The following is a 27,744-nucleotide window of genomic DNA, read 5'->3' as shown; positions in this document are numbered from 1 at the left end:
AAAAGTCCTCCTTTTTCCAGGCTGGTTAAGTTCTAAAATTTCACTCAGTTTTTTGTCCCAATTTCATTCTGTCACTCTTATCAAAGAGCACTTGAGAGGTAAATTATTTATTTCTTGCACATATTTTTGTGTGTGTTTTTTATTCTGTGCCCACGTTTGGTTGACAAATTGACCAGGTAGAAAGTTCAAGGTCGGAAATCATTGCTTCATGATTTTTGGCTTCCAGAGTTGCTGTTGAGAAGTCTGATGCCATTCTGATTCCAATCCTTTTTACAGGACCTGTCTTTGTTCATTAATTTGATAAGGCTTTTTTTTCCCCCTTTCTGCAAGTTTTTAGGGTTTCATTTTATCCTTGGCATTGCAAAATTTCACTTTGATTTGTCTCTGCGTGGATCTTTTCTACATTCACTGTGTTTGGCACTCAGTGGACCCTATCAATTTAGACATTCCTCCCTTTGGGCTCTAATCATTTTTTGTATTACTTATTTGATACTATCCTCCCTTCTATTTTTTCTTATCTTTTTCTGTAACTCCTGTTATTCAGATAGCGGACCTTCAGGATCGATCTACTAATGTCCTTATGTTTTTTCCATTTCTTTCCTGTTTGTTCTCCTTTGGGGACAATTTTCTCAACTTTATCTTCTAAGCCAACTAATGAATTTAGTTCTCTGCTCTCTTCTTCCTCTGAATCTTCTTTTCTCATAGCATCTTTCTCTTGCTTCATGGCTGAAATTTTTTTAATCGCTCTGCTGTATTAATGTCAGTTTTTAAGGTTTCCTTCTCCCTGCATTGCCTCTATTTCCTCCAAGTTTCTTGATTCTATTTGTTTGCCTTTGTCTCTTTTTTATAGCAAAGAATTTCCTCAAACGTGGTAAGCTTTGGTTATTTAAAACCCATTTTTTAAACTGACTATTTAAAAACCTATTTCAAACCAAGGCAAGAAAAAATTGGCTGGAAGCTCTGTATTCATGAGCAGAGCTTACTGACTAGTGGGCTTCACTGTAGAATTCTCTGGCTGGACTCAGGAAATTTCTGATGTAAATACCTTTAGGAGTTTTTTTTCCTTGGGTTGGTGTGTTAGTTTCCTAGGGCTGCTATAATAAAGTACCACAAACTCAGAGCTGAAAACAACAGAAACTTATTCTCTCTCAGTCCTGGAGGACAGAAGTCCAAAATCAAGCTGTTAAAAGGGATGACTCCCTCTGGAGACTTGGACGGAAAATCTATTCCATACCCCTCCCCTTGCTTCTGATGGCTGCTGGCAAATCTTGGCATTCCTTGGCTTGGAGCTTCATAACTACAATCTCTGCTTCCATCTTCACACAGCCACCTTCCCTCTGTGTGTCTATGTCCTCTTTTCTGTTGCTTATAAGAACACTCATCATTGGATTTAGGGTCCACACAAAATGTAGGATAATTTCATCTTAACATCCTTAAGTACATCTACAAAGACCCTACTTCCAAATAAGGTCACATTTACGGATACTGGGAGTTAGGACTTGGACATATCTTTTCAGGCTACTATTCAACCCACTATAGTCTGTAATATGCCTCCAAGGAAAATTTTCCAATGTCCTACTTGTAAGGGATGAACCTGGGATCTGAACCTTGGAAGAGGGTTATGGCTCTCACACTTCAATGCATAAATGTTCACTTAATCTTTGTATTCATATCTATTTTTGTGAAACAAACCTCCCAAAACTTAGAAACTTAAAACCACCAGCACTTATCAATACTTGTTCACAATTGTGTAGGATGGTAAGTGGGACTGAGTCCAGCCACATGGTTATTGTGTTTTCACCTAGGGGTTACTCGTGTGACTGCAGGCATCTAGTCAGGTGACTACGGTCAGATGGTCCAAAATGGTCTCATCAACATGACTGTAGCTGGTGCTGGCTGTTGGCTGGGCCTCTTCACATCATCTCTCCTCCTCAGAGAAACTACCTGGCTTCCTCACATGATAATCTCACAGCCCCAACAGGGCAAGAGTGGAACTGCCAAGGCTCCCTGAAGCCTACGTTCCTTGTACATCTAGTCTGCTACAATCCATGAGTCACACCAGGTCACAAAGCCAGCCCAGATTCAAGGGGCAGAAAAACAGACTCCACTTCTTGATGGGAGGAGAGGCAATGTCACGCTGCAAAGCCACACACATACAGGGATGTGGGAGCTACTGTAGCCATCTTTATAAACCATCTGCCACGCTCCCCATGTTTCAGTGCCCACACTCAGGTGTGCCTGGTATGCCTCAGTCCAGATTCTTCTGGTCCATCCTCCTCCAGCTCTTATTTTCAGTTTTATGCCAGGGTGGAGAAGGGACAGCTGTCCTGCTGCAAGAGGTAGGGGAGAGAATCTGGAGCCCTAACTACATCTGGATCAGACTTCCAACCAGTGCTTGTGTTTTCAACCCCTGCTCTTCTGTTTTCAGAGTATCATGTAAATTTCATTTTTGATCTTTCTTGGGTTCTTCTGGGCAAATGAACATGCTTCGTGGTTTCCTGCTCCGTGGGCTTGAGTTTCAGTGCTCTGGGGTCTCCTTTGGATCAGACAAGTTTTAAGATTTTGTTGTTTCTGTTTCCTCTCCCATTCTCTTTGTCCTTGTGGTTTTACAGGGGGGAGAGGTCTTTTTACTGTATTTTTGGGTAATTTCAGCAGGGAGTAGAGAAACATCTCTAAATGAACGGTCATTCAGTTTCCAGCTGAATAAGACAACCATGATAGTTATTTATCTCCCCAAAATGGCTACTCTCACTCATCCAAAAATTAATCCACAAATTTCAAAGCATTTAAATACATGACTATCTCACAGAAAAATGTCATTTGGGAACTATATTCAAGGGAGAAAAAATATTACATGACATAATTACTCTGAACAGTCTCTCACTGCTTTAACTGTGAATAAGAAAAATGAAACAAATTCAGGAAAGCCTCTTAAAGAACTGCTTTTATGATGAGGAGAATGATTTAAAAAAAAAAAAAAAAGAAGATAAAGGTACACTAGCACCAGAAAGGGGTAGTTATAGCAAAGAAGAATTTATAATTATTTCTCACAAGGGAGGTAAGATTAGAATGACCACGACTCTCACCAAACCAGTCTGGATTCAGTAAAGGGTAGTGAAGGGAGAAGGAACAAATGACACCTATAATTGGATCAGAAGAATCAAGGGAATATTTCAGCAGAAAGAATAAAAAAGCAAAATGAGCAACTGTTAGAACCACCACAAAGGGATAATGTATAGGTCTATGTCATAAAGTTCAGCAAGAAGAGGGCGCGCTAGCATGGGATCAGAAAAGTTCTGAAAACTCCCCTGGAATTAACCATCCACATGCATATTTCAGAGAAAAACACTACATAAATAGAAATCTGCTTTTGACTTATCTATGGAAGTAGCTTTTGCTCTTGGTAACAGCTAGAAGGGTTTGAAAACTATAAGGACTCTTCAATATTCCTGCCTTCTCTTCCTCACTCTTCAATCCATGAGAAACAAAAAGACAAAAAGAAGGTAGAGGCTTGCTAAGAAAGGTTGTCAAGGAGAGTGGGGGGAATGAAATCAATTTCTCACTCCTGAACCAAAACTCTGAAAAGAATTGAACTCAAAACACATTCAGCGCCAGTGCCAAAAAATGGATAGGAACTCTGGAAGAGATGAAGGTTGCTTTTTGGCAAACAGGGGAAAAAAATGAAACAAAGAGCCTCAACCAACCCACGTACTCTGTCTGGAATCACAGACTAGTGGACATCTGTGATCTTGATCTGTGGATGCAAGGAAGCAACGGAAGAGAAACCTCAGCCAACTGGCTTCTTCCTTAACTGGCACTTCTTCACAGCTATAAAAGACAGTAAGAATTTACCTTAGCACATCATATTTTAAGGATGAAAGTCCTAATCAAACAGCAGTTGGACCTGTCAAAGGCATAAATTCATTGTGCAAAGAGTTTCAGTGGAATAAAAATCTGACTCACGGGCCAATATTTGAACTCCCATAATCCCGGACAGCATATGTGGCCGGCAGTGATACTTCATTTCACAACTCAGTAAATCTGTAAAATCTGAATACTCTGGTGTCTACACCAATCTTACACCATCAGAAATGAATGAATTACTGCCATATGGATCATCAAATTGCCTCAGGTTCGCTCCACTGTGAAAATCCCATTTTGAAACTCAAAACCCCGCAAAACTCTTGACTAATGACTCTCCTGCTGCACTTTTAGATCATGTCCAATTTCTCTCTGTTTTAAAGAATGCTGAAATGCACAACTTTATAACTTTTTTTTCTATACACAATTATTTCCTTAGGATGAACTACTAGATGTAAAATGGATTGGTAAAAATTTTATATATGATATACAATTTAATGATAAAACTGCCCATAGAAAGATTGTACCATTCCACAGCTTCACCAGAAATATAAGAAATGGACACCATGTTTGGTAGTATATTTTTTTAACCTTTACTAATTTGATGGGTGATATATGGTCTCTTAACATTGTAAATCAACTATACTCCAATAAAAAAAAATTTTTTTAATGGAAATAATGCAGAAGCATATTAAAATAAAAGCTAAAATTCAAAAAGTCTTGGTTTTATTTCACATTTTTAAATTACTAGTGAAGGATGAACATTTTTAATAGATCATTGACATTGTGCAAATTTTTTTATATGTTTCAAATGTTTTGCACATTTTTCTATTGGGTAGTCATCTTTTCCCTCAATTGTCTGTGGAAGTACTTTCCATATTAAGGAAATTCACTATTTCTCTCTTTTGTATATTATAAATATTTTCCAAGTTTGCACTTGACATTCATTTTATGATGTTTGATATATTGGACCACATATAAAGTTTCAGGACATTAATATTTTCCTCTTGATATATGATAATTTTAAAAAATTTCTTTCATGTTATACCCATATGTAGCTTCAAGCTAGTTTAGAAAATTAAACTGGAAACGCGTAATCATTTGCCAGGAGCAGATGTCACAGAACACTGGCTTCTGTTTTCCCCAACTAAAATTTACTGGTTGAATGTCAATATAATAAAAGGAGGGAAGAAACATATGCCCCTTAGCAAGTGACATCCACTATTGCTATTCAAATGGATTGGGTAAATTCCACTAGCACAAATGAATTTGAAGTGCTTTCTTTGAACATTTTAATTTCTCACACTGCTGTGCTTCTGAATATCTCTGTCAAAGGGCTTTCACATTCATCATCCCAATCAATTTTCAATCTGACATTGTGAGATAAGAAAGGTAGGTATCAGCTCCCCTTTGTACAGATCAGAAAACCAAGGCTCAGAAACAATACTGATTGGCCTGCCCAAGATTCTCCAACTGATAAAGCTTGCAGGATATGAAATGCAGATTTTCTGTACTCCTAGTCTAAGGTTCTTTCCACTATACTGTGAAGAGTTCTTCTGATGACAATGCAGGAGTAGTTATAATTGCAGGAAACAGGGAATAATGATTTAGAAAGGGCATGTTCTCTGGGGAAAATAATTCTTCTATTACCCCATTCCCATTTTCTGCCTGCCTTAACAGCTAACTTTGTTAATGGAAAATCTCTGCCTTTGCCAAATTATCAAACTAAAATAACTGATTTTGATAAAACATTTTGCTAACCCTATCTGGCTTAATCCTTAAAGCAACAACAAAATGTATAAAATCTGGATCTGTGATTCCTAAAATGCATGTGATTGTGGTAACGGGATAAAGTAAAATATTACCAGGTCTAGTGTCTTTTTTCTGACACCACCAACTCTGACTCTCCGACACTAGCTGGGTATCCAGCAATGCAATTCAGTCATGACGCTTACCATCTGGAGTCAGCATTAGACCCTGCAGGGCTCAGTCCCACAGGCTAACCCTGCTTCAGATGCCGCAGATGAGGTCTCAGGCTACCCCCACTTCTGCCTGGCCTACTACAAATTTGGGAGTTCTGGACATTACTTAAAACAGTAAAAATAGATTTTAATCAGTAACTGTTACAAAACGGAAAAAGAGAGCTCAGTATAGAACTGGCTTATTTGCGAATACAAGTGGGGATTTATAGCCCAGGAGGAAGGTAGGGGTCAGTGGAGGCATAAGAGGGGATTCTGGCTAACCCAACCTAACAGGATTCTTCCTGAAATGCAGGCCAGGCTGATCAAATATCACCCAGGGAATAGTGATAGGCGAGGAATTTTATCAGATATTGAGGGCGATTAGATATCGAGGACGGAGACTCTGGTTAAACTGACTTAGGATTCTTGCTACAGCTGGACTCTTAAGGACAAGGCCAAATGATGGAACCTTCGAAAAACTGGCTCAAAAGAGCCTGCTTAGAGTTTGTTTCATTAAGGAGAAAGTCTTTGTCAATTCCCACAACTCAGTTTCCAAGATTCGCCAGAATGACTCACAGAATTCAGAAAAGTGCTTTACTTACTATTACTGGTTAATTATAAAGTATACAGCGCAGCCAAAATGGAAGAGATGCACAGGGCAAGGTATGAAGGAAGATATTTACCAATGAATTACTATACTGCTAGTTAAGAATTATGTCATAGTTAATAAATGTCTAGCTATGTTATTACTATAAAGAAAACATTACCATGGTATCTGAAAGGAAACACATGAGTTAATTGCCACTACTCTGTGGAAAAATATGCATATTTAAGGTTAAAAATTGTATAAGTGTTCAATTTGTCACTCCCTCTTTAAAGATGCTGGAAACACATTTTAAATAACTCATAGATAAGATTTTTGTGGAATTGTGATATTTACCCCTCTATTCTAAATGTAAAGTATACCTACACCCAACCTCAAGAAAAACTCATGTATCTTTCACAAGTATTTTTAAGTAAACATTCAGTTTAACAGTCTAATGATACCTTTTGCTCCACCTTCAAAAACTGAGCCAGTTCTTCCACAGTTAGGTGATCTTTCTTGTCACTGTAGCTCAAAAGCAACAAATAAAGGTCCCGTCTCAATGACATCATTTTGTAAAAAACACAGAACTCTTCAAATGTCAAAGTTCCCTGATTCTCATCTGTATCAGCTTCCTGAAAGAGGCATAGAAAATAACAAGGCAGTGTGAGAGTTTGAAATAGGAAATTCAGTAGCCGGAAATAATATTTACTATAAAAAAGGCTAATACACATTTCACAAATGGTAAATAAGTTCTTTCAAGCACACATGGATCAATTTAAAAACCGACTATATATTAGGCCACAAAAAAGTTTCAAATTATAAAGAATCAACCTTATAAAAACTAATTTCTCTGGTCACAGTAAATTTAAAAAGCAACAAACAAAGCTTAAAAAAAACTGTGTCTGGAAAAAACACATTTCTAAATAGGAAATGAAACGTACAGAAGTAAACACATGTACCACGTGTTACAACTTGCGTGATGCAGTAGTTAGAAGGAAACTTGAAGTTTTCAATGTATAAGCAATGTAGATTAAAATCAGAGAAGCTAATAATTCAACTCCAAAAGCTAGAAAAAAGTTAAGCTAAAGAAAATAGAAGGAAATAAATTATAAGCAAAAGCAGAAAGCAATGAAATAGAAAACAAGCAGATATAACATCAAAGGTGAGCAATTAAACCCAAAGCTGGTCTTTTGACAAAACTAATAAAAGAAATTTTGGACAAGACTAATCAAGAACAAAAGAGAGAAAATACATTTAATACATGATGAAAATTCTAGTCTCTCATCAGCTTCTGAACTGCGATTCAATCAAATGTAATTTTTACCTATAATAGAATCTCTCTTAATTTTGCATAGGTAGCTTATTGCTCTTACAGCCATCAGCATCATTGTTACCTTTTCCTCCATAAAAGCCTGAAAAATCCATCTGGACTGATCACTAGTTGAAATTATTTGTTCCTAGTAATTATTGAGCAAGGATCTTTCGCCACGTACCTGCCTTTGGATTGGCTGAATTTGTCATAAAACCATAAAACTGTTGGGGATATATAATGAAAAACCAATCCATTTACATGATCTCCTATCAAGTGAACACAGTTGTAGCTGAGCAAAAACTGACAGGGACTGAATGGCATTTTGAAATTCATAGATGTTGTGACATATAGTCAGCTGGTATGTGGTTTTAAATACAGTTTTGAAAGTCAAAGTGTGTATAAAAATATACTTTTTTAAACTTTGCTAACTTTGGGTCAATTATGAGCAAACACTTAGACCAATATTTAAATCATACACTGTTTCTCTGTGATGCTGTTGCTTTCTGTCATTTTAAAGGCAGAGACAGATTGGTCTACAGAATACCAACATTTTTGGTGTTTGAGGCTCTTGGTTGTAGAGTCTTTGCATCCAAAGAAAGTAGGTCTAATGTTCATATTTCTGCCATAAGTTTGTTTCAAAATATCTAGACCTGGATAGAGAGATGATACATTTTTCAAGACTTCCTTGGAAATGCCTAAACCATTAAGAACAGTAAACTCTAAGGTTTAAGCAATAGCATCAAAGACTTCAAAAGAAGCTATCCATACCTTAAAAGACTATTTTTAAAAGAAACCAGCTGAATCTTGTACTGCAACAAAAAGGCAAAGAAAATTCCAGGAAGGCTTTAATGTCTTTACCAGCAACTCAGAAAAAAAAGTTCCTTAAAATAATACTAAGATCTTTGTTTCCATCACTCCACCCTGAGCACTCACAGAACTCTGCTACATGCAAGACCTATGATAGAAATATTCTACATACAATAGAAGTCCAGCTGCTTCTCTAGTCACTGCCGGCTTGAGAAGTCTTTCAGTCTTTAAATCCAAGGTCATAAAAAGAGACCTTACTGTTTTCTTAAAACTTCTCTAAAGCATTAACTTTGAACTTACGAGACTTTTGACATAAATATTTCCCGGTTTACCCTCTAAAATACTCAGTGTATTAGAGATAAAATGTGTCTGAAGGAGGAAAAAATACAGAAGTAAAAATAGTTTAATATCTTATGTTACTTCTCTATCTTATTTCCAAAAAGTACCCCCCAAATCATTATTTTTGTAGGTATAGATTTTGCCCTCCTATTTAAGCGTGGCCTCTCTGATTTAATCAGAGCTATCTCTCCAGTACTATGAATATCTCCTATGGAAAGGAATGCATGGGGAGGTGGGACTCGAAATAGAACAAAAGTAAGATGTCACAGGGAGTGCCAAGAACATGGCAAACCTTTCCATATAACTTAAAAACAATTCACTCTGTGACAACTCATTTCCCTCCAAAGTCCCTCATTCCATCTCTGGTTCCTTTTATAGACTATCTCATTCCTTCCTCTTCTTTCCATTCTCTTCAGTGCAATGGGACCCAGTTCCCCCAGTGCAAACCATCTCCAGCTTCCAAGGACAAGACCACAGGACCTGTGACCGTAAGAGGTCACAGATCGAAGCCATCTTCCATCTTCCATTCATTGTTGCAACTCACCCCTCATGCTGTTTCTGCCCTTACCATCTCTGATAACATGAGGTTAGAAAACAAAGGAAGCACAAAACATTAAACATCATAAAATATAACGCTTATACTTAATTTTACATATTAAAAATATCACCTACCTAGTCACTTAGAAAATCACTGCAAAACATGGATTATACATATGACTTATCTCCAAATAAGAGCATTTCCTGAATTAGTAGTCTACTAATTACTAATAATCTAACATGTCTTTGCACCAACTTTAACTTAACAGAACTCACTTTTGCACCTTAGGTGGAAGACTGACTACAATCCCAGCTGGGGGCCACAGAATAAGTTTGGGCCCATGGATTTTCCTCCAGAACTTACCAACAGGGAAAGAGCATCTCATCTAACACCAACAAGCAGCTGGAGTGAACTTCTGGAGGGCTCCCTAAATGGTAGACGTGATACAGCACTTCTAAGCCTTAAGGATTCTAAATCTTAAACTCCTCTGTAACAAAATAGAGGGCTCTTGAGGACTTCCACGCGTGCTATTTTGTCGTGTTACTCGGTCTTTATTCTGATCCTCACAACAGACCATGAGGTTGGTAGATGAGATCTTATCATCCTCTCCAAGTGACTTGATCCCATTTACCCCCTTATTTAAGTATCAGGTTAAATGCTTAGAATTACTCTCTGAAAATGGCAACAACAACAACAAAGCACTTTAGGAAGTGAAACTGTGGATGCATGTTAAGTTTAGGAAGTTTTCCTTGATGAAATAAAATGCCTCTGTCTTCAAAGAAAAACAAAACAATACAGAGTAGTAATATTAGCTTCCAACAAGGCAAAATAGCCTTTTGAAATACCTCAGTATATCGATAACCTCCAACGTGTATTTTACATAAGGCCAATCCAATTGTGAAAATATACCTGAAACATTTGTCTGACTTTTCTTCGGGGCAGATTGACATTTAGTTTGTGCATCAATTGGTGTATCTCTTCAATGTTCAATAAGCCATCACCGTTCTTATCAGCTTCCTCAAAGGTCTGCTTCACCCACTTGCAGAAAGGTCAAGAAAAACACTTGCATTTTCATCAAAATAAAAACTGCTTTCACAGAATACTCACAAGGACATTTATCATTCACACCAAACTTGAGAAGAAATTCTTTTGAGGAGGACCTGCAATCCACAGGCTCTTAGTGAGCTACTAACAGTGACAACAAAAGGAACTGGGGGAAGGAGAGCACATATAGGTGATTCCCTTCACTGGGAAATGAGAGTCAAACCATATTACTCTGGGAGCTTCTTTAAGATTTTATCCAAACTGTTAAAGCATCTCTGTGATGTGATGAGACCCCATGTATACCAAATTTAGGCCTTATCTTCTCCATCTATGACCTTTCATCCAGCATTTTTTTTTTTACCTTCACAATACCCCTACACAACATGATCTTTTCAATTCCCTTTTCTCAGTCCCCCTCTTACAGTTAGAAGCTTAGACCATCTCATTCAATCTCCTCATTGTTCAGATGAGGATATAAAACTAGAAGAGAGGGAGAAATTTGGTAAGAATTAGTAAGAGAACCAGGTCTCAACCCCAGGTCTCCTTCAACTTGGTCTAGCACTGTTTTCTCCTGCACAGAAGGCCTGTCTCTACACTGCTCCTTTACCTATGACTAACTTTGACAATTCTTACCTAATATCCTCAACTTCTAAATCAAGGACATTAATAGGAACTGCAAGCCTGATATGATAGAGGTTGCTTCAAAGCTCAGGTATGATACTAGGTGCCTGAGGATATGAGTTTAGATACAAAGGATTTACATCATGTGAACTGAGATTTTAAAAGGCCCCCAGGAGGATGAGTCTTGGGTCGTTTTACATAGTGAGGAAGCAGAATAACTGGTAACAAATGGATGAGCTTAAAATTCCCAGTTAAGTTTTAGCAGAGGGCTTTTTAAAAATGTATGATTCACAGTTGTTAGGGGGTAGATAACAGAAGGTAGGAATGGTATGTACATTTAGAAAAACAAATTGAGCTTCAAAATTCAAAGGGTAATGAAGAGGAAAATAATGAAGATGATGGGAGAAAAACAGAATCAAAGTAAGGGGAAGACTTAGGTTTAAATCTAAGAAATGGGAGAATGGGAGTAGGTCAAAGGAAAGTGTCAAAGAATAACGTTTGCTTATCAAACAGGTGACATCAAACTGAAAATTTTCATTTAAGACGAAATATTAACTAACCTCCCAGTAGTAACTCAGAACACTTATACTTCTTAGGTGATTCAAACTATGATTATAGGAGATTATACCTTAGAAAGTAAAAACTGGAAAATTAGTCTTATTTCTCCTGAAGTTAAATAGAAGTGATTTTTCAATCGTAAATATCTGTTTCACATTTTGTTCCCTTTATAACATTTGAATATAACCAGCCCAGTTCTTTCAAATTCAATTGTTCCTCATAGAGTTCAGGAAGGACCTCATTATATATGATACCTGGGAATTAAAGGGTGACCCAGGACCAGGGGAAAAATAACTGAAGAATCAAAAGAGTGAAACATTTGGGCCAATTACTAGTAAGTACCTGAATCTCATTTTTTTCTGTTTTCTGGGAATACAGCACCCATTGCATGAGCTCTATTTCTTTTGACTGTGAACACTGCTCTGTGCCCCACAAAATATTTGGCCAGAGTTCAAAGAAATGAATAAATGAGTCCAAGGATGGCAGCATTTTCATCCTTTTATTTTATACTTCTTTATCAAAGCATCTCAAAGACTTCTCCAGAGAAGAAGCAGATACAAGCAGACACTAAGCAGGAATATTCTGCAGAAACAAACCCTTTTGGGTGAGCCTGTGTCTGCAAGGCCTTCAGTGTCAACACACAAGCTGGCCTTGACAATTGGTTTGGGGGATCTGGGATTGGTAAGACAGAAACAGAGGTTGACTCAGATAAAGAAATATACACTACTTCTGATTCCATGCTGACCTGGCCCTGTGACAGTGGGTCACTTACATCACCTCTTGGGGCTTCCATTTCTTCATGTATAATGTCAGTGAGCACAACTAGATGACCCTGAAGCCCCTTCCAACTGTAAGATTCTATGAAAGGAAATACCATTCTCTCTCAGTAACAGTACACATGGTATAAGATATAATTGCAGGTAAAAGTATTCTGATACCTCAAAGTTGTTGTTCATAACTGAGACGTGAGTGCCCAAGAAAACCCTGAATTAATGATTCATAGCCAATACATGATAAATTTAAGAAAAGAAATAGTATTTCTGCAAAGAAAAACTAGGAGAGTAAAAACTGAATGAAAAGTTACGGCCTAGTATTGTCTAATCAAAAAACTTTAGAAGAGGGCTTCCCTGGTGGCGCAGTGGTTGAGAGTCCGCCTGCCGATGCAGGGGACGCAGGTTCGTGCCCCGGTCCGGGAAGATCCCACATGCCGCGGAGCGGCTGGGCCCGTGAGCCATGGCCGCTGAGCCTGCGCGTCCGGAGCCTGTGCTCCGCAACGGGAGAGGCCATAACAGTGAGAGGCCCGTGTACCGCAAAAAAAAAAAAAAAAAAAAACACTTTAGGAGAATGTAAAGCATTGAACGGTATTATTTAGCGCAGGGGTGGGCAAATTTTTTCTGAAGAGGGCCTGATAATAAATATTTTAGGTTTTGCAGGCCATTTGGTCTCAATTGCAACTACTCTACTATGCCATTGTTACACAGAAACTACCATAGACAATACATAAATTAATTGGCTAAAATTTCATGTCACAAAACTTTATACTTCTTTCGATTTTTTCAACCATTGAAAACCCATTGTTAGCTTAGAAGCCCATATAAAAAGGTGGTGGGTCAGATTTACCTATAGGCTGCAGTTTGCAGGACCCCTGATTTATAGGGAAGGTGTAAGGCTTTAGTTTACAACACCCATAGAGTCTTCTACAGGTAATAATTTCCCAAGTGGCATTAAGAGGTAAGGTGGGGGCACCAAGGAGGAGAATGATCTGATGGAGGAATATGCCAGCATCATCATCTTTGCATGCTGGGACCATCGAGTTTTCAGACATCAATCTATCTGAACAGGAAAAGCAAAAGATTTGCCAACCCTTATCTCTCTTTAGCAATAACAACAGCAGCTACTGTTTATAAAATGCTTAATATGAGCTGGACAGTGTTCAAAGCACTTTGTGTATAATCAACTCATTTGATGGTCACACAATGACATAGGGCAGACACCATCATTATCGTCATCACCATGTTACAGATAAAGACTCTGAAGTAAAAGAGTTTAAGTAAGTCCCCCAAAGTTACATAGTACACGGCAGAGCTGGGGCTGGACCCAGACAGGGCAGCACTGTCTTGCTCCTTAACCACAATACTGTATTGCTTCTGATAGACCCGAGTACTTCATCTACCTCCATTCAACATGGCCACACTGCAGAAATAACTTCTATTTCACTTTACACTGGATGGATTTTTTTCACACAACTATTTAAGATTCATTATTCTCATTATTCATTCACAGTTGAAATTTTCAGGCCTAATTGAAATGTAATGAAAATGAACATATCAGCTCTGTTCTCCTCAATTAATGTTATTAAATTTACATCCAATCAAGGATGTCATTTTGATATTAAGACATTATCTAAACCCCTATCCAATTCTGACAAATCTGTATGAGAATGGTTCTCTGACTCAATATAACATTCCCTATTTTTGACATCAGCTTCCTCTTCATTATTCATTAATTTCCTGTTTCCTTTTCTTTCCTCACTGACATAAACATCAACTCTTCAATATTTCTTGTAAAATTGTTCCCCTGTGTGGTTCTGGGGTACACTTGGTTTCCAGATAGCATATTTTCAGAATATGAAATTCCTCAACTGTCAATCTGATTAATTCAAATATGACAGCTTTCTACTGCCAGTAAACATGGACAAACAAATCATGTTAAAAAAAACTATTCACCTAAGCTGGTAAAAATTCAAACTACAGTATTGTAACTTTAGGACATTAAATGTAATCCCCAAGGCAACCACAAAGAAAACAGCTATAGAATTTATATAAATGGGATTTAACTATTTTAATACAAAAAAAGAAGACATAATGCAAGAAATAAGAGACCAAGAAAGCTATAAGGCATAAAGAAAACAAATAGCACAATAATGGATATTAATCCTTATCAATAATTATTTTAATGTAAATGAATTAAACTCCCCAATCAAAAGACAGATTGACAGAATAGATAAAAACTCATGACCCTACTATATGCTGTCTACAAGAGACTCACTTGAGATCCAAAAACACAAACAGGTTGAAAATGAAAGGATGGAAAAAGATATTCCATGCAAATCATAACGAAAAGAGAGCTGGGGTGGCTATATTAACATCAAACAATAGACTTTAAATCAAAAAAGGCTGTAAGAGACAAAGAAGGATATTATGTATTAATAGAAGTCTCAATACAGCAGGAAGATATAACAGTTATAGACATTTATGCATCTAATGACAGATCATCAAAATATATAAGGCAAAAATGGTGAAAATTGAAGAGAGAAATAATTCTACAATAATACTTGGAGACTTCAGTACCTCACTAACAATAGTGGATAGAACAACTAGACAGAACTAAGGAAATAAAGAATTTAAACAACACAATAAACCAACTAGATCTAACAGACATATACAGACACTCTACCCAACAATAACAGCATATACAGTCTTCTCAAGTGCACATGGGACATTTTCAGAATAGACCACATTTGAGGGCAGCAATTAAGTCTTAATAGATTTAAAAAGATAGATAGCAGAAAGAAGGAAATAAGAAAGATGAGAACAGATATGAAGTAGAAAAACTGAGAAAAATCAATGAAACCAAAAGTAGTTTTATCAAAAAGATCAGTAAAATTGACAAAACTCTTGTTAGATGGACGAAGAGAAAAAAAGACTCAAAGTACTAAAATCAGAAGTGAAAGTGGGGACATTACTACTGATTCTACAGAAACATAAAGGACTATAAGATACTACTATAAAAAATTATACACCAAAAAATTGAATAACCTAGAATGAAATGGACAAATTCCTAGAAATATAAAACCTACCAAGACTATATCACAAATAGAAAATATGAATAGATCTATAACTAATAAGAAGATTGAATCAGTAATCAAAAATCTCTCAACAAAGAAAATCCCTGGACTTGATGGTTTCACTGGTGAATTCTATCAAATATTTAAAGAACAAATACCAAAATCCTCAAATTTTTCCAAAAAAAATTAAAGTGGAGGGAACACTTCCTAACTCATTCTATGAGGTCACCAAAGGCAGACAAAGACACTACAAGATAACTACAGACCATCATCTCTTATTTACACTGATGCAAAAATCCTCAACAGGGGCTTCCCTGGTGGCGCAGAGGTTGAGAATCTGCCTACTAATGCAGGGGACACGGGTTCGAGCCCTGGTCTGGGAGGATCCCACATGCCGCGGAGCAACTAGGCCCGTGAGCCACAAGCACTGAGGCTGTGCGTCTGGAGCCTGTGCTCCACAACAAGAGAGGCCGTGATAGTGAGAGGCCCCCACTTGCCACAGCTAGAGGAAGCCCTCACACAGAAACGAAGACCCAACATAGCAAAAATAAATAAAAATTAATTAATATATATTTAGCCTGAAATTTAAAAAAAAAGAAAAATCCTCAACAATATATAGTTGATCCTTGAACACCAGGGGTTTGAATTGTGTGGGTCCACTTATATGGGAAACTTTTTTCAATAAATAAGTACTACAGTACTACACAATCTGCAGCTGGTTGAATCCACAGATGCAGAACCTCAGATACAGAGGGCCAACTATAAAGTTATACTCAGATTTTCAACTGCTCAGGAGGTCTGCACCCCAACTCCTGCATTGTTCAAGGGTCAGCTGTACTAGCAATACAATTCAGCAGCATATTAAAAGGATTATACACCATGACCAAGTGAGATTTAGTCCTGGAATTCAAGGATGGTTCAACATATAAGAATTGATCAAAGTAATATGCTGCATCTACATAATGAAGAGAAAAACCACAATCATCTCAATTGATGCAGAAAAAGCATCTGACAAAATTCAACACCCTTTCACGATAAAAACACTCAACAAAATAGAAATAGAAGAAAACTACCTCAATATAATAAAAGCAATATATGAAAAAACCACAGCAAATATTATATTCAATAGTTAGAGACTGAAAACTTTTCCTCTAAGATCAGGAACAAGACAAGGATGCCTGCCTTCACCACTTCTTCTCAGCATAGTACTAGAAGTTCTAGCCAGAGCAACTAGGCAAGAAAAAGAAATAAAAGGCATCCAAATCTGAAAGGAAGAAGTATAATTATCTGTTTGCAGATGATATGATCTTACACATAGAAAACCTTAAAGACTTGCAGAAGAGTAGAGCAATACCACACTTCTCACTAATTTCTTTTACTTTGAAAAAGTTATTTTTCATAAAAATACATTAACATGTAATAGTTTATTATAATTTTTAGTGAGATATTTTTGAAATTCTCAGATTTAATGTCTTATATGACAAATATCAATAGATTGAACCCACATAAAAACTCTTTGGGGTCTTCAGTTTTTAAAAATGCAAAAAGCGTCCTGAGATCAAAGTCCAATTATATTAATTTCTCTTGTCAGAGGTTGGTTTAGGAATGGGCCTGTAAGAGCATTTCTGGCCATTGATGAGAGGTAGTCTTTTGTGGAGCTCCTGGGAAGTTTTTCTTTGCTCTTAAAAAAAAATGGGGGGACGTTTATGAGAAGAAACTTTGTTCCCTCTGGGCAGGACTTCTCTGTGTTTAGAGCTGCTGCACTTCTCTTTGACCAAAGGGTAGCCAGCTAAAGGACCAAGCCAACATGCTGAGAATGGCAGAGTCTAGGTCTCTAATGAGCCACTGAATTAACTAACCCTGAAACCGCTCTATCTCAGATCTCTTGTTCATGAGAAAATGAATATTCTTTATTGTTTGAGGCACTGTTAGTATGGTTCTGTGGCTTGCACCAGAAAGCATTCTCAATGATTCAGTATTTGTTTTTTATCAAATGTAAAGGAGTTAGGAACCAAACTAGCAGGAAAAAGCACAGAAAGTTAATTCCTATGTTTATGTTTTGTTCATTTATGAATCCCAGTTGCATTTATCTGCATGCTGTGAATACTGATGAAAACATCATGGCTCATCAGCTTAGACCTTTACACTGTCAACATCCTTTCAGGGGCTGAATGTTTCCAGTCTGCTCCAACAATGCCCTTGGTGAGGGATTATAGCTAAAGCAGCACAAATTTACCACCACTCTGGGAAAAAATTAGGGTGCACATTCCAATGACACCCAAGGAAGGAAGTGGTACTATTTCCTACGTGGAGAGGGGGAACATGTATTCTTAAGACCATTCAAAATGTGAGGAAGGGAACCAAAGCGGTCAACGAACCTAACACTCTCACTTTACAGATAAGGAAACTGAGCTCAGAAAGGCCACACATGTCACAGATTGTGAAAGTAAGTCCAGTCCCCTCAGAAGAAGTCTGCACCTCAGTTCACGCAAGCTTAAGTTTCTACATGTTCTATGCATTCATTTACTTGGGGTGGGAGTGAGGAGGGGACAGAAAGATACTAAGGGTAAAGAAAAAAAACAGCAATGGGGGGCTTCCCTGGTGGCACAGTGGTTAAGAATACGTCTGCCAATGCAGGGGACACGGGTTTGAGCCCTGGTCCAGGAAGATCCCACATGCCGCGGAGCAACTGAGCCTGTGCGTCACAACTACTGAGCCTGCGCTCTAGAGCCTGTGAGCCACAGCTACTGAAGCCCACACACCTAGAGTCCGTGCTCTGCAACAAGAGAAGCCACCGCAATGAGAAGCCCACACACCACAACGAAGAGTAGCCCCCACTCGCTGCAACTAGAGAAAGCCTGCACGCAGCAACAAAGACACAACACAACCAAAAATAAATAAATAAAAATTAAATTAAATTTAAAAAACAGCAAGGAAAGTGGATTTAAGCCTCAAAATTATGGGAAAAAAATATAGTCTAATCCACACACACACACACACACACACACACACACACACACACTCACACACACACTCACACACAGTTTAGAATTAAAGTTCTAGGGAGGATATTGGTCGTGGGTCCTCTGCCTTTTGGCAAGGGAATCTTCATCACTGATGCCGGCCATCAGGTACTTGAGGCCTGTGATCCAGGTGCGGGCCTCCTCAGGGTTGGAGGTGATGAGGTCCAGGGACTCCATGTGGTTGCCATGGTAGATGGTGAAGCAGCAGCTGGGATCAAAGTTCCCCTCAGCCTGTCTGTGGAATATTTCAGACTGCCGACCCTCGGTGACTTTGTAAATGGAGTCAATAAGTACTGTGAGGAAAGAGATACACAGTTATGTGGCAGATGAAGATATGTAGGGAAAGCAAAATCATCTTAAAATTTAAAAATAAAATTCATTGTCTGTGAATTGTGATATTAAGCCCGAATGTGAAATACAAGCTCTGTCATTTCCTGCTAGTAACCTTCTCCATGTACCACTTTACTCTCCTGGACAGCCAGACAACACCCTCCTGGGTGTTGCGTCAGGGTATTGAAATTTATGATAGGAAGACAGATATGCCCAGCAGGACAAGAAGGTTGGTAGAAAAGGGGGCTATGAATATGTCAAATGTATAGTTTATACGTTTATGCCAGGAAAACATACAAAGACCTAGAGCCAACTTTGACGTTTTACAATATGCATAAAACAGCCATTAAAAATTGAAGGGAAAAAAAAAATTTGGTGGTAACCAAATAGCATAGCTAAATGTGATCGGGATTTATAGAGAGAAAGCTATGAGGGTAAAGGCAGAGAGGGGCTTAGAGAGGCGGAGGGGAAAACACAGTGGCAGCCCAGGGAAAGAGACATAAAGATACAGAAACATGAGGCCCGCTCCACAGATGTTAAACAGGCCATTTACACTGGACTGAAAAGCTCAAGAGGGAGAGTAATGGGAGATAGATCTGGAAAGAGATAAATTGAGCTGGAGGCTAGATTATGAGGAGCTGAAGTAACAGACCAGAGATTAGCATTATTTAGGTAGTGGAGCAATGCTGCCAGTGTGTGTCACAGAAGCACTTGCAGAGCGGATTACTTTAGACTAAGACAGTATTTTTTGTTTTTTTGCTTGCTTGTTTGGGGGCATGAATCAGAAGGGTTGCAAGCTTACTGATTGCCCATATACACCGTCCACGCCTCTGCTCTGCCTTAATGGCACGTTCCCAATTTGTCTTTCTAACTCGTTCTCCACATGACTCACAGGGAAATGAGCCTATGCCCAGCCCCCGGGCAAGTTCTAGTGGGTCCAAGCCAGTGGGGTGGCCCCACTTCTATGTCCTATGATTGCTTTAGGTTTGGGAACAAAACCCAGTTCTAACCAAGGAGACATGAGCACCCTGCTTTGAGAGAAGGGTGTGGAAAGGGGTTCTTCGCTCTTGAAAAGGAAGCACTGAAGAGAAGGTCCCTTTCTGCATCTTCACCATCCTATCAGTTGTGAAGCCAGGTTGCTGCTGCCTCGATTACAATGTCAACACGCAAGGGACAGAGCCAAGGGCACTCAGGGAAAACAGAACTAGAGACTCAATGACCCATGCCTGAGGCCGGCCAATCTGAGTTTCTTGTTATGTGAGAGAATAAATTTGTGTATCACGAAAGCCTAATTAGTCGAGGTTGTCTATGAGCTGAAGAGGAAAGCATCTTATCTGATAGGGGCAGAAGAAACTAGCAAAATGGAGCTTGGTTAGGAGATTTTGCAATAGGCCACCGGAAAGGTGAAGAGACCCTAGACGAAGAAGACCCCTGTGAAAACAGGAGGGAGGGAGCAGATGAGAGAGACACTACAGGGGACTCAGCAAGGACTGGGTGCTGAGTGTAGAAGGTGTGGGAGAGAGGCTTTACAGAGGAGACAGATCAACGCTATTTTACTTGATATCACTGAAACAATTTTGTTAATTCATTCATCAGTTAACTGTGCTCAGAATATGTCAAAACATTTTAAATCCCACTGGATTTATGATGTCCTTTACTTTTCATAGGAAAATAAAAGACGTCAAGTTATAAAACCTCATATCCCAACTACAAAAATATGTCTCCAACACAGGGGAAATATTACCGTTTACAGCACTCGTGGATAAGAAAACTTTTTATGGATTTAAATTCCTCCAAAGAATTAACAAAAGTAAAAATGGTCATCACTTATTCTGTCTCTTCACATTCTCTAACAACTGACCCTAAAACTTGCAGAAATATGAAAAGTCGACAGATCTGAAGCTTCAGAGCCCACCCAATAGAACCCATGTGTTACTCTGTCAAGCCGAACAGAGAATTCAAAAGTTAGTCTTACTTTTTGCCTTCTCGCTCTTCCTAGAAGGTCTCCATCGGAGGCGGGTCCTGTGCTCATCCAGGTAAAAGAGTCGGACGAGCCCTTTGGTCCCACGCTTCAGTTTGATCATCTGTGTCCCAGACTGCATGACACTCATGCATCTTTCAACTGCAAACAAGATTAGAGTACATTCAGCTCTCACACAATGCAGGTGAGTCCTGGTGTTCAGAAACCTTACTGTCAAATAAAACTTCTGATCACACCCTAAAGGCTCAAGATCCAGAAGACAAATTTAGAAGAGGCAATCTGAAGAGACAGGTGTTAAAGCATTGATTCATCAGGCTTAAACCAGTGAAAAGCCTTACTGATAGAAATGAAATGCTACTTCTAGATAAACAATGCATTACTGTTGAACAAAGCGTCTTTTGCTCTAGCTGGCAACATGCCTTTTGGTATAAGATCGATGATAATTTGGTGCTTGAATTTATGTTCATAAAACAAGTTCTCAGGCTTCATGTTAAAACTTGTGATTTTTTATATAGCCAGCAGTAAAAACATCTTATGATAATGCTTCAAAATGCAATTAGCAAAAACACGACTGGCAAAATGTTTTAACAATTGTTGAAGTTGTATATGGGTTCACATTATAATTTTGGGTATGCTTGAAAACAGCTAAATAAATGTTTTAAAATGTGATGAGGGGCTTCCCTGGTGGCGCAGTGGTTGAGAGTCCGCCTGCCGATGCAGGGGACACGGGTTCGTGCCCCGGTCTGGGAAGATCCCACATGCTGTGGAGCGGCTGGGCCCATGAGCCATGGCCGCTGAGCCTGCGCGTCCAGAGCCTGTGCTCCGCAACGGGAGAGGCCACAACAGTGAGAGGCCCGCGTACCGCAAAAAAAAAAAAAAAAAAAGTGATGAGGAAAAAAATCAAGTTTTCACAATTAAACATAAAATATTTGTTAATGAATTTAGCTGCTAGGATTTTCTAAGTAGAGAAATAACTTGGTGATTGAACTCAGATAAAATCCAAATCACTTATTATCCAAGTTAATGCTATCATTTAAATTCTCCTCTTTGAGACGAACCTTGATGGAAGTGAGCATCTGTATCTGTTGGTGTTGTCTGCTTCCCTTTCTTTGTTAATTGCACCCACTTTTCCTTTGGAAATACTTCTTCCCCATTCCATGTGCCTTTGGTGGCCCGTCAATCACCCCAAGCAAGAAATGGCCACCTGACTTAAGCTGAGAGCAAATCTGACTCCCTTTCAAGGAACATGCACCCTGAGTAGAGCACTGAATGAAAACGGAACTGAGTCATTTCAAAGTACAAGATTTAAGAGACACTCCTGGTTGGCCATCCCAAGATGTTACAGTTGTCACAGTTACTCTTCCTGAAGCTGGCAAATGATTCCATTTTCCCCTTGGTTCTCCAAGTTATACAATACTCTTCCAAACACCCTTTTCTCATTGCATCAGCCAGAAACAGCTTCTGTTTCACCGACTAATATACATAGGACAGATGCAACCATTAAAGCACTAGGAACAACTGGCTCTGAGTACCTACCAGATCAAGCAGCCTACCATTAGATAAAAGAAATGCAGTAAGTCAACTCCAACAATGTTAGCCTTCGGCTTCTTTGGCTAACTTGTTTTTACTAGGAAAAATCCTGATCCCAAAGCTTAACATTGTATGCACAGAGTACTCAAGGCAACTTCAACATAACCAACTTCCACTATTTCCTCCATGCAGAGTCTTTCCTTCTCCCAAAGAAATCAAGGAAGAACTGCACAAAATCAAGCATGGTTTTGGGATTTGATTCTGCAAGAAAGGTGAAGTGTAGGTTGCTCTTACCCATTTCATATGACATACCAAATATGCAAGTAATAAAATACTGCTTAAGAAAAAAAAACACGCAAACTTAAAATGTTTACTTTGAAGACCAGAACAAAATCTGAGATTTGGTTTCATGCACATTCGTAAATTTACCTACCACTGAGCACCATTCATTTAGGTAATGAAAGCCACAGATTTGAATTCTTGACAGTCACCCTGACCATCTCACACCAGTCATTAGAGGGAGAACAGAAGACAGCCAGTGTATCAAGATTAAATCATCAAGTCTAACCACGCAAGCCAAAACTCCCAGAAAAATCTATTAGAACTTCTTTGGCCACCGACCTTAGGTCACATCAGTAAGCAGATATTCACAGTCACCCCCTGCACCATGCACAGGGCTATATAATGAGGTGAAGCAGAGAACAAGGAGACTTTGACTTAAAGAGGTTAACTTTCAAGAGCATGAAACCTTTAAAAAGATAACTTATAAATGGTAGTTTAGAGCTATGATTCAGAACAGTGTTTGGATCTAGACAGCCTGGGATGGAACTCCATATCTGCCACTTATTAGCTGTAGGAGGTTAGGCACATTATTTAATCCCTCTGTGCCTCTATGTCTTTGTGTATAAAATGGCAATAATGTTACCCCTTGAAATGTTGTTGAAGACTGAATGAGTTAATTCATGTAAAGTACTGAAAACGGTGCCTGGAACAATATAAACACTATAAATGGTAGCTATTATTACAGTTTTATTACTGATATTTTAAAAAATAAATGCCAAGACAAAAATACATGAGAGTCCATAGTAAAAAGAGAATACAGTGTGCTGGGATGGGGTTGAGTGTAGTAATAAAACAGTGTCAATGGAGGCTTGGGGACAGGAAAGAGCAGGGGTATGATCAGAGGATAGGAAGAGATGGTCCTCTGTCTACAGTGACCTAAAAGGGGATTAACAGGGTATTTGATTCTTTGGGCCAGATAAGACTAGGTGTCAGGGGTTAGGAATGCTGGCCTAAGATTGAAATCCAACAGCAATAAGAGAGAGACTCACTCGATATTTCTGAGCAAAGGAGTAGTGGGATAAAAAAACATAATTCAGGAAGATGTCTGTTTGGGAAGAGAGAATAAAATGAACTGTTTATACCAGAACAGAAAATTGAATTAACTGTACCATCAGAGATCTAAAGCAAAGACTACAGACCTATGGAAAGGACCCGCTATATACCTGGCATGGTGCCCTCTACTTTATTCACACTGCCCCTTCCTTCCCTTTACTTTTCACAGTCCCATTTCTTTTCCCTGAAATGGAACTGCTATGGCTACGATATTCTCAGCATTTTAACAGGAAAAGCACAGCGATATAAAAGTTTAATCACTTACTTGAGCTAATAAATACCGCCTATCACTTAGCATCGTCCAAAGAAACCCAAACATTTTAGAAAGTGGAATCCAACCCCTTAGAGAGGGAGTGTGTTTGAATAATATATTAAATGTTCGCTAGCTTCACATTTATCCCACCAACTCATTCGTGGGCTAAAACTCCAGCATTATCCGTTGCCATGAACAAGTACATATGATCAAAATATACTTGGCAGAGCTAGGGTATGAATCAATGTCCTGCTTAAAGTGTTTACGTAGTCGCTTTATGCTTTCTCCATGATGTTCCCTATCACACAAAAAAAGCCACATAGTCAGTCACCTTGAAAAAAATCAAGTCTAGTGAAGTCTTGAAAGTCATCTAAACCCATTTCTCCCTTCCTCAAACGAGACAGTCCATTGGAGCTGTACAGCTAACCAGAGAAGGAGAACCCTCCTTCTTTCTAACTCATTCCCACTGGGTAATAATCACCCATGTTAGAGACAAAATATTCTTCCAGTGTCAGCTAAACTACTTAAGGGTCAGCATAATCTCTTCATGTTCTACCTTCAGTTGAGATAGGTAACAGTACCCACTATAAAAGTCATTCACCAGCCATGCCAGATCAGTAGATTCCATAAAATAGGGTGAGAAACAAGGAGACAAAGGCAAAATTCCAGGGGCAGGAAAACAAAGAAAGAGTGCCAGAGGCTTAGGATGATGTAACCTCATCACACACATTTCCACTGCTGCAAGGTATCTGGGGAAAGTCTGCAAATGCAGGTTACAGATTCAGGCAGCTACAAACTATGTCTCTGATATCACATTCTCCCTGTGGTAGCCTTAATATTTTTAGAAAAGAAGTTTATTTGGATACAATGCAGCAATGTTCAAGAATATTAAGGGAGAAACGCCCATGAGCCCATTACATAACACACATACTGTTTCTGTCTATTGTGCTCCAGGCCTCAATATGAATACATAACTGACATATTTGTTGCAATCATGATATTTCAGCCATTTGGCACCCTGCTTTTTTTTCATTTGTATTGTAAACAGCTTTCCATGTTTTTACAGACTCTTAATAATTATTATTTTAATCGCTGCATAACAGAATAGTATAAATATTTAAAAAGCAGAACAGATGAGTAGATTTCTAACTTTACCACATAATTAGAGTTTTAAAACTCTCAGAGCCTCATCTGTAAAATAAAAGGCATAACAAAGTGGTCTATAAGGTCCTTTAGAATTCATCTCTTTAAAGGGGTTAAATCAATCATTTCTGCCACAGTTAGTTTAAAATAAGTAAATTTCCTTAGGGTTTATCATTTCACTAAGTCCCTCAAGCAGAAAATGCTGTTAAAAAATACATTTCCTATTTGAAGCATTGTAGTAGAAAGTATCATTTGGGGGGAGAGATGCCTAACATTGCCACTAAGTCTATATGGCATCCAAGTGGGTTCAAGTCTTTAAGCCAAGGTCGAATCAGAGAAAATCACATTCTGTTAGGAATGCCATACATGCCACCTGATGACAGCTTTGAGATATAACTTACATACATTAAAATTCAAATGTTTTAAATGTACAGTTCCATGGCTTTGGCATATTTAGAGTTGCGTGATGATCTAATTTTATTTTACTTTTTTTTTTTTAATTTTTTTTGGGTGCGTTGGGTCTTTGTTGCTGCACGTGGGCTTTCTCTGGTTGTGGTGCGCAGGCTTCTCATTGTGGTAGCTTCTATTGTTGCTGAGCACGGGCTCTAGGCGTGCAGGCTTCAGTAGTTGCAACACATGGGCTTAGTAGCACGTGGTGCCCTAGAACACGTGGGCTTCAGTAGTTGCGGCATGTGTGCTCAGTAGTTGTGGCTCGTGGCTTTAGAGCACAGGCTCAGTAGTCGTGACGCACGGGCTTAGTTGCTCCACAGCATGTGGGATCTTCCTGGACCAGGGATCGAACTCATGTCCCGTGAATTGGCAGGCAGGTTCTTAACCACTGTGCCACCAGGGAAGTCCCTGATGATCTAATTTTAGAAAATTTCCATCACCCCAAGAAGAAACCTCATGCCCATTTGCAGTCACTTCCCATTTTCACTCACAGTCCTAGACAACCACCAACCTACTTTCTGTCTCTACAGATGGGTCTTTTGCAGATATTTCATATAAATGAAAATCATACAATATGCAGCCTTTTATATCTGGCTTCTTTCACTCAGCATAATGTTTCTGAAGTTCCTATGATGATTGTGTTCATTTGCTTTGTCTTCTCTTTCGCCTTCTTCCCTGACATCACACGAAACTCTTCTACTGTCACTTAGGGTAAAAATGATGCAGAATGGGAGACTGGCTGAATAAAATAATATAAACATAACACAAGGCAGTACTATGCAACTATAAAAAATAATAAGATCTCTATGAACCGATACAGTGTTTCCAGGAGATAATAGTAAGTGAAAAAGGCAAAGCATTAAGTAAGCATATATACATTTATAGTATGCTACTTCTTGTGTAATAAAAAAGGATGGGAATTTTTTAATATACAAATATCGTTTATCATTACAAAAAGAAATATAAGAAGGATAGCCCAGAAAACAGTGAAGCTGGTTACCTATAAGGGTGGGAGAGAATTGAGTGAAGAGGGTAAGGAAGGGACTGATACCGCTCGTAGGATCCTACATGTTCAAAGTTAAAATTGAATCAGTGAGAATGAGAGGAGTGGAAACAAACACAAAAAGTAAACAAATTCATACACACATAGACACGAGTATTCGTGTATTTGTATGCTTGTGTGTACATATACACAAGCATACAGATCTTCTATTTCCTAGATCTGTTCTCTAAAAGGCCAAGAAGCAAAATCCCCTCCAATAGTAATGAGCACACCTGGTGCCCTGCTCATTCTCTGCTCTAAAGGTCACCTTGAGACAGTTTCTCACATACAGCCTCATGGCCATGCCTGTGCTGAGACCATACAAAAATATCACTTGCACTTGTAAACACATCTATTCTGGGACACTGATCAACAAAAACTGTGCGGAGCGGGCAAAAACAAAAAAAGTCCAGATCCTCTGCAAGAGAATCTTTTCAGCCAAAAGGTACATGAAAAATGTGAATTGATTACTTGCCAGCTTCCACAGATCAGAGTAAATCTGTGTGGCTGAAAGGGATTAGTTTCTGAAAACAATTTCATTTCTATGTGGAAACGGTACCAAACAATGCAGGTAATGTTTCTGTCAAAGGAAGGAAAGGGAGATTTCCTAAAATCATCAGAGCAGAAGTAAAGGGTATACTTAAGTCTCAGCATAGACCAAAAACATATTTTGGGACCTGGTACATAGTGAATCCTGAGACACCTTGTTGATGGGCTGGATGACAGAGTCAGTCCCGATTTAGGGACAGAAGGAGGGGTAGCAAAAAGAGCTCTGGTTTGGGTTCCGTCACTAGCTGTGTGGACTTCAGAAGGTCACTGAGTATTGCTGATTATCCTACTTCCCTCAACGTAAAAATACATTTTTCTCTAAGTTCTGTGATCTGGCTGATCTGGCTTTCACAAATATTATTTTACCTTTCGATGAGCTGAAAGCCTAGTTCAATCCAAATGCCTATTAGAATAACTTTAAAGGAAAAAAAAGCTGATTAACATCTGGATCTCTTACTACAGATATGAATTTTCAAAATGATCTTTATATAAAATTTAACTGCTCTCACAGGGAATGGCTTCCACTTGAAATGCTCTTTCATGCCAGTAATAAGGCCTTAAAGGCAAATAATAT

The 27,744-nt window shown here is 38.6% G+C and overlaps 1 protein-coding gene across 1 annotated transcript in view; it reads right to left on the bottom strand.

Moving 5' to 3' along the window:
• Positions 1-27,744, bottom strand: part of PLCH1 (phospholipase C eta 1) — a 240,005-nt gene that overhangs the window by 89,816 nt on the left and 122,445 nt on the right. Inside the window, exons 3-6 of the mRNA XM_027113638.1 lie at positions 20,803-20,949; positions 18,548-18,790; positions 10,314-10,444; positions 6,870-7,040 (exon numbers count right to left, since the gene is read on the bottom strand). Coding sequence (XP_026969439.1) covers positions 6,870-7,040; positions 10,314-10,444; positions 18,548-18,790; positions 20,803-20,949 — 692 coding nt within the window. The remainder of the gene's footprint in view (positions 1-6,869; positions 7,041-10,313; positions 10,445-18,547; positions 18,791-20,802; positions 20,950-27,744) is intronic.

This window comes from Aethalodelphis obliquidens, unplaced genomic scaffold, assembly GCF_003676395.1.
Source record: "Aethalodelphis obliquidens isolate GAN/ISIS:26980383/991018 unplaced genomic scaffold, ASM367639v1 scaffold1, whole genome shotgun sequence".
Classification (NCBI taxonomy): Eukaryota; Metazoa; Chordata; class Mammalia; order Artiodactyla; family Delphinidae; genus Aethalodelphis; species Aethalodelphis obliquidens.
The sequence above is the reverse complement of the archived record's forward strand: the minus strand, read 5'-3'. Positions and strand labels throughout refer to the sequence as shown.